Source organism: Trachypithecus francoisi, unplaced genomic scaffold (genome assembly GCF_009764315.1).
Source record: "Trachypithecus francoisi isolate TF-2019V2 unplaced genomic scaffold, Tfra_2.0 Lachesis_group10, whole genome shotgun sequence".
NCBI classification, from domain to species: domain Eukaryota; kingdom Metazoa; phylum Chordata; class Mammalia; order Primates; family Cercopithecidae; genus Trachypithecus; species Trachypithecus francoisi.
This window is the reverse complement of record NW_022681455.1, coordinates 113,470,191-113,478,398: the sequence shown is the minus strand read 5'-3', so window position 1 is coordinate 113,478,398 and position 8,208 is coordinate 113,470,191. Positions and strand designations below refer to the sequence as shown.

General features: G+C 43.4%; 1 protein-coding gene across 1 annotated transcript; it reads left to right on the top strand.

Annotated features, from left to right (window-relative positions):
- The first annotated feature begins 5,756 nt into the window (after window positions 1-5,756).
- LOC117088783 (transmembrane protein 92-like) lies at window positions 5,757-6,674 on the top strand. The gene has a single exon (XM_033219923.1). It carries the CDS (start codon window positions 5,796-5,798, stop codon window positions 6,192-6,194), a length of 399 nt encoding a protein of 132 aa, XP_033075814.1. The 5' UTR covers window positions 5,757-5,795; the 3' UTR covers window positions 6,195-6,674.
- The last annotated feature ends 1,534 nt before the right edge of the window (window positions 6,675-8,208 follow it).

Genomic DNA, 8,208 nt, shown 5'->3' with positions numbered 1-8,208 from the left:
GCAAGAAATAAAAGGCATCCAGATTGGAAAGAAACAAGTAAAATGATCTCTATTTTCAGATGACATAATCTTATGTGTAGAAAGTCCTAAGGAATCATGTTGCCCAGGAAGCAGTGGCAACAGATAGGTGCCTGGAGGGAGCGTGGAAATGATGAATTGGTAAAACTTTAGTGACCTCTAAGTGCAGATGGGAGAAGGCAGTTGGATGTGCAAGTCTAAAGTTCAGAAGGGAAGTCTAGACTAGAGATGCACATTTAAGAGTTGACAACTCATGTTTACTGAAGCACGGTTAAGATGGTGTTGGAAAGGGAGAGTTTGGGCCATGGGAATCTCTGAGATTCATTGGTTCTTAAAAAGAAGGTGGTAGGTAATGCAGAAGCACTGGAAATAAGCAGTAGAGGGGTTGAGTGTAGGCCTGAGAGGGAAGTGGTGAACTCGGGGACAGCATTAGTATCATTCTCACTGCTTTTAGAATGATGCCACATTCCTGCTGGCTGCAGTGCCATCTTCTCTAGTGCTAGAGAATGGTTCATGCTCTCCTCCACGTGGCAGATGCTATCATGCTCCCTCTAGGCATGTGTCTGTTGCTACTGCTTCTTGGGCAAGCTGCTCTTCTCTCGGGCTTCTGTTCCCCAAAGCTACGAAACAAAGTATACCCTAATTTCTTTATTAAGCAATTATCAACCAATCTCTTAGTGATTGGCAAAAATTATGGTATAACCATACTATAATATTGTGCAGCTGGACAGAGAGAGAAATGTCTCTGTGTAAATATGGAAAACTCCCCAATTCCCCAATATATTTGTTAAAGACAAAAAGGCAAGCTGGGCATGGCAGCTCACACCTGTAATCCCAGCTCTTTGGGAAGCCTAGGCAGGAGGATTGCTTGAGGCCAGGAGTTTGAAAGTAGCTGAGGCAACACAGCAAGACCTCATTTTTATTAAAACATTTAAAAACAACAGGGCCGGGCGCAGTGGCTCACACCTGTAATCCCAGCACTTTGGGAGGCTGAGGCGGGTGGATCACGAGGTCAAGAGATCGAGACCATCCTGGCTAACACGGTGAAACCCCGTCTCTACTAAAAATACAAAAAATTAGCCGGGCGTGGTGGCGGGTGCCTGTAGTCCCAGCTACTCGGGAGGCTGAGGCAGGAGAATGGCGTGAACCCAGGAGGAGGAGCTTGCAGTGAGCCGAGATGACGCCACTGCACTCCAGCCTGGGCAACAGAGCAAGACTCCGTCAAAAAAAAAAAAAAATTAAAAACATAAGCTGAGCATGGTGGCATATGCCTGTAGTCTCAGATACTTGGGAAGCTGAGGCAGGAGAGTCACTTGACCCGGGAGTTCAAGGCTGTGGCGAGCTATGATCATACCATCGCACTCCAACCTGGGCAACAGAGCAAGGCAAAGAAGAAAGAGAAGGAGAAGGAAGAGGAAGAGGAGAAGAAGGAGGAAAAGAAAGAGGAAGAGGAAGGAGAAGGAAAAGGAGAAATAAAAGGAAAGTATAAAATTGGGATTACATGCTATCTTTTGTTTTAAGGGAGAATAAAACTATACTCAAAGTTGCTTATATACTCATAGAGAAACTCTGAAGAATACATGAGAAACTAAACCTAGTGAGCCCTATAGGGGATAAGGCAGGTAGGACCAGGGAGATGAGAAGCAAAAATGAAAGGACACTTCCTAGGCCAGGTGTGGTGGCACACACCTGTAATCCCAGCACTTTGGGAGGCTGAGGCAGGAGGATAACTTGAGGCCAGGAGTTCGAGACCAGCCTGGGCGACAGGGTGAGACCCTGCCTGAAAAAAAAAAAAAGAAAGAAATTAAATTTTATATTGCTGGTTTAAAATAATATTTTCTCAGTCAGGCTCAGTGGCTCACACCTGTAATCCCAGCACTTTGGGAGGCCGAGGTGGGCAGATCACCTGAGGTCAGAAGTTCAAGACCAGCCTGACCAACATGGTGAAACCCCCTCTCTACTAAAAATACAGAATTAGCTAGGCATGGTGACACCTGCCTATAATCCCAGCTACTCAGGAGGCTGAGGCAGGAGAATCACTTGAACCCGGGAGGCGGAGGTTGTAGTGAGCTGAGATTGTGCCATTGCAATCCAGCCTGGGCAACAAGAGCAAAACTCAATCTAAAAAAAATAAATAAATAAAATAACATTTTCTCTTATTGCTGATGAAAATTAACATTATCTCATTGTATTCATTAAAGTAATAGTAATTGTTACAACAAACAGATACCAAATGCTTGATGGCTCAAACACAATTGAAATTTTTTTCTTGCTCAAATGAAGACCAACATGGTCAGTAAATAGCTCTTCTCTGAGCAGTAATCGAAGCACCCAGGCTCCTCTCATTCTATGGGCCTGCCATCTTCAACTCAAGGAAGCACTAGTCCAGTGTTGGGATTACCAAAACAGTGCTGAGACCCTAGCGAGGCCAGAGACCGTGTACCAGTGGCACCCATTTACCTTTATTTTTACTTTAAGTATAGAAATTGAGAAGGTTCAGGATCAGATCAATCCCACGTAGAGGCTGTGCACAGTGGATGCTGTGGAATGATTAGGAAGCTAAGAAGTTGAGGTCGCTGGCAGGAATGTGGGCAGAGTATAGCACCATGGGGAAAAAAAAGAAGTGGAACAATGCAAGGGAGTTAATGGACTTGGGAAATGTTTGAAGAAATTAAAGGGCCGAATAATGTCCAGGTGTCAGATTGTGAGTCGGGTGGAGGGTGAGCAGCTTGCGGTTAGTAAATTATATGTCAGGAATTAAGAATCCTAAAATAGTCTAGTTCAGGTGATGACAAGGAACACAGGTGTGGCTTTGGGAGTGGGTTGCCATCGTGGGGTAGATTGCATAGCTCCTCATGTTTGGAATAAGCAAGAGGCCTTGAGGGTGGAGTGTGGGTGAGGCCATCCACAGAGATGTTGAAATTTCCCACATATCAGGCCCTAAATAAATAAGGGAGTGTGCACAGAAAGGATATAAAGTAATTCAGCACATGTTTTAAAGGAAGCTGGTTATTGTGTGAGTCTGGGGGAGTATAGATATGAAAAAAGACAGTAAGTTAGAGTCTGGACTATGTGGGAAAAAACTATTTCAAACAGTGAGTTGGCCGGGCACAGTGGCTCATGCTTGTAATGCCAGCACTCTGGGAGGCCGAGGCGGGCGGATCATGAGGTCAGGAGATCCAGACCATCCTGGCCAACATGGTGAAACCCCATCTCTACTAAAAATACAAAACTTAGCTGGGTATGGTGGCACGTGCCTGTAATCCCAGCTACTTGGGAGGCTGAGGCAGGAGAATTACTTGAACCTGGGAGGCAGAGGTTGCCCTGAACCAAGATGATAACATTACACTCCAGCCTGGTGACAGATCAAGACTCTGTCTCAAAAAAAAAAAAAAAGGACAAACAGTGAACAGTGATTTTAGGGGAAGAGCCAAATTATACTTAAGGCAAAGAAGTAAACAGTTTGATAATGGCAGATAATTGTACCTGCTATGGAACAAATACTTTGGGCAGAGGAGAACAGAAGGAGGGATATAAGAGAAGTATGGAGACTTCCAAAGCAACATCACAAGAAAGATCATACGAGAATGTTTGGGCTTCAAAACATCTAGATATTATGGATAAAATCTAACAAATGTATTTTCAAATTCAGAGCCACGCTTGCAAGAGAGTAAGGGAATTCCCCAAAGAAGCAAAAACAAAGAGAGACCTGAAAATTTGGAAAATAAGAGTATGCTTATGCTGGTACTATCTCAGTAATCATGGGTTTAAAGTTTAACACTAGCGGAGGAGGACTTAGACCCATGTAAGGTAGGAATTTAAAATTTAGACCTCTCCACAAAGCCAAGCCCTTAATGTTAAGGTTGAGTAACAAGATGGATTATAAAGAAATCTTTCTTATTCTGGCCCCTAGGAAGAAAAAAAGAAAACTCTCTCATGACAGTTTGTAAGCATAGGCATTCCTTTACATGGGTTTAGTGCTCAAATGTAACCTACCTGTATGGTCTGGAAACCCCAAAGTTAACAAATTCACTGAAAAGTGATCCTGATCCATTCCATCAGCAGTTTTTTTGTTTGTTTTGTTTTTTGATGTTGTTGCTTTGTTTTGTTTGTTTGTTTTTTGAGATGAAGTCTTGCTGTTGTTCCCCAGGCTGGAGTGCGATGGTGTGACCTCGGCTCACTGAAACCTCCCTCCCGGGTTCAAGCAATTCTCCTGCCTCAGCCTCCCCAGGATCTGGGATTACAGGCACCTGCCACCACACCTGGCTAATTTTTGTATTTTTAGTAGAGACGGGATTTCACCATGAAGGCCAGGTTGGTCTCGAACTCCTGACCTCAGGTGATCTGCCTGCCTCAGCCTCGCAAAGTGCTGGGATTACAGGTGTGAACCACCACGCCCAGCCTCATCAGCAGTTTTAATACTACAAAAGAAGGAGAGAAAGGCATTGGGGAACATCTAGCAACCTGCCATATTAGTCAGTAATTTTGTGGCAAAGAAGTATGATCCATAAAATACTTTCAAAGATAAGGATAATGTTAACGTAAAACTGGGGTAAAACATAAAACAGAAATACAAGATGAAGAAAGAAAATTATCCTGGCACTTTGGGATGCCAAAGCAGAAGGATCACTTGAGCCCAGGAGACCAGTCTGGGCAACATAGTGAGACCCCATCTCTGCAAAAAATACACAAATCAGGCGGGTATGGTGGCATCTGTCTATGGTCCTAGCCACTGGGAAGGCTGAGGTGGAAAGATTACTTGAGCCCAGGAGGTCAAGGCTGCAGTGAGCTGTGATTGTAATCATGTCATTGCACTCCAGCCTGGGCAACAGAGCAAGACCCTGTTTCAACAACAACAAAAAAATAAGGTAATTTTCTAGTAAATATCCAATATCCTCTCTGTTGAAAAATGCGTGCTCTAGTTAAATGAACAAGTTAAATGACACTACAAGGAAGCAAACAAACACATCCAGAGTGTAGAACATTCTATAAGACAGCCATTCCTGCAACAAGTCAATGGTATGAAAAGAAAAGAAAAAACGGGTCTTCTCTAGAGTAAGAGATATTTAAGCTTAAGACATAAAACTAAAAAGTAATGCTTAAACTTTGTTTGGATCCTGATCCAAATAAACCAACTATAAGTAGACATTTTGGAGGCAACCAAAAATATCTTACTATTTGATGTGATGTAGCACTGTGGTTAAGAAATGATGTGTTTAGAGATGTATACTGAGGCGTATGGGGAGAACTAACATGATGTCCAGGATTTGCTTTACAATCTTTTGGCAAAGAAAACAAGAAAAAGAAGGAAGGAACAAAAAAGGCAATATCCTGAGAGTCATTAAATCTGAGTGACCGGTATATTGGTGCTAATTATACTACTGTTTCTACTTTTATATATGTTTGAATTTTCATAGTCAAGAATTCTAAATTATTTTAGGGAACACATGAACAAAAAAAGTATAAAAACCACTAGTTTAGCACACATGCTAATTCTGCTATTTACAGAAATATCTCAGATGTTTTTCTAGAAATTTCTTATTGCTCCCAGTGTAGAAGCCCAACTGACACTTTGCCCTGCTTCCATTATGAAATACCAGAGTCAGGAAAAATAAGTACTTTGTACCCTTAGATGAAATAACAATGATGAGGTCACCCCATCTAGTTCTAGTCCCCAAACTAAGTAATTCCTGTAAGTGTGCACTCCTTACCTTTAAAAAAACGAAGTTTGACCCCGCCTTCTCTACACAGGAAAGCTCAGTGGCCCCCAAGCCAGGATGTCCCAAGCTTGGGTCACCGGCCTCGCGCCCACCTTGCTGCTCAGCCTGCTGGCTGGCCCCCAAAAGGTGGCAGCCAAATGTGGTTTCATCTCCAACTGCCCCAAAGGATTCAAATGCTGTGGTGACAGCTGCTGCCAGGAGAACGAAATCTTCCCTGTCCCCATGAGAGAACTGGAGCCAGACGCCCCAGTGGATTGCCGGGGTCCCCTGGAACTGCCCTCCATCATCCCTCCAGAGAGGGTCAGAGTATCCCCCTCTGCATCCCCACCCCCCTACAGTGAGGCGATTCTGAAGCCCAGCCTGGGCCCAACTCCCACGGAGCCACCCCCTCCCTACAGCTTCAGGCCTGAAGAATATACCGGGGGTCAGAGGGGCACTGACAACCTGGCCTTCTGAGTCACCTCCTGCCTGGAAGCTTGTGATCAGCAGCCTCCTCCCCAGTGCCTCCTGGATCAAGCTAGAGACTGCTGGCACCCCAGGAATGTCCCTGCCCATCCTGCCATGTCTCTGTTCATTCTTGGATTTAAGTTATTACTTTTTCTGCCTCTATTTCCACCCCAGCTACCTCTCTTGTCCTGAGGGTTAGGCTGGAGTGACAGTATCTGCCCCCCAACCAACTCAAGAAAGAGGATGCCAGAAGGAAAATGCCAACCATTGGAGGTGCCCAACAGCAGAATGGGCTACTCTGAGGGGTAGTAAGAGCCCCATTTCTGGAGGTATGCAAATCTTGACTGGACAGCCAGCTCTGAGATTTTATCAGGGCACTTCTATACCTGTGGGACATTGGACTGGATGAGCTCTGAGCCAGCTTCCACTCCTACCTGAATAGAGAACTCACTGTACCCACCCACAACACAGGATAAACACATGTCCTCACTGAAAATAAATAAATAAATAAATAAAAATTAAAAATGAAGTTTATCTCTGCGTTTTAGAATGATTATGTATGAAGTAACATCACAATGTTTGTGACTAGGATGAACATGATAAAAAGTTACCATTTTCCACCATGAACAGAAAGATACAAACTGGCAATCTTACATGCTTTTTCTTTTCTTTAAAAACCTAAAAATCCTTTAAATGCTGCACAGATATTTGAGTTGATCTTCCTAAAGTCTGACTCCTTTATATCTTGTTTTTCACACACCAAAAAAACAGTATTAATGAGATATGATCTACATACCACACAACTCAACCCACTTAAATTGTACAATCCAATGGTTTTTACTTTCTCTAGAGTTGTGTAACCATCACCATTATCAATTTAGAATGTATTCGCCACTCCAAAAAGAAACTCTGTACCATCTCTCTCCATCTCCCACATATGGCCTCACCCCTAGCTCTAGAAGTAACTAATCTATTTTCTGTCTCTATGAGTAATATGATTTGTCTCTGTGTCCCCACCCAAATCTCATGTCGAATTGTAATTCCCAGTGTTGAAGGATGGGCCTGGTGAGAGGTGATTAAATCACGGGGGTGGATTTCCCCCTTGCTGTTCTTGTGATAGAGTTCTCCCAAGATCTGCTTGTTTAAAAGTGTGTAGAACCTCCTCTTACTCCCACTGGCCATGTGAAGATGTGCCTGCTTCCCCTTCACCTTCTGCCATGTTCTAAGTTTCCTGAGGCCTCCCCATAAGCAGAAAACTATACAGCCTGCAAAACTGTGAGCACAATTAAGCCTCTTTTCCTTATAAATTAACCAGTCTCAGGTAGTTCTTCATAGCATTGTGAGAACGCACTAATACAAAACATTGGTACCATAGAAGGGGGCATTACTATAAAGATACCTGAAAATGTGTGAGCAACTTTGCAACTGGGTAACAGGCAGAGGTTGGAAAAGTTTAGAGGACTCAGAAGAAGAAAGGAAGATGGGAGAAAGTTTGGAACTTCCTAGAGACTTGTTGAATCATTGTGACCAAAATGCTGATGGTGATATGGACAGTGAAGTCCAGGCTGAGGAGGTCTCAGATGAAGATGAGAAACTGTGAAGCCCTAATATCTGAGACAGGTCTCAGTAAATTTAGAAAGTTTATTTTGCCAATGTTGAGGGCACACACCCATGAACAGCCTCAGGAGGTCCTGACAACATGTGCCCAAGGTCATTGGGGCATAGCTTAGTTTTATACATTTTAGGAAGACGTGAGACATGAGACATCAATAAATATAAGTAAGATAAGCATTGGTTCTGTCTGGAAAGGCAGGACAACTCAAGCAGGGAGGGGTCTTCCAAGTCACAGGTAGGTGAGAGACAAATGACTGCATTCTTTTGAGTTTCTGATTAGCCTTTCCAAAGGAGGCAATCAAATATGCATTTATCTCAGTGTGCATAATGATGACTTTGAATGCAATGAAAGGCAGGTTTGCCATAAGCAGTTCTCAGCTTGACTTTTCCCTTTAGCTTAGTGATTTTG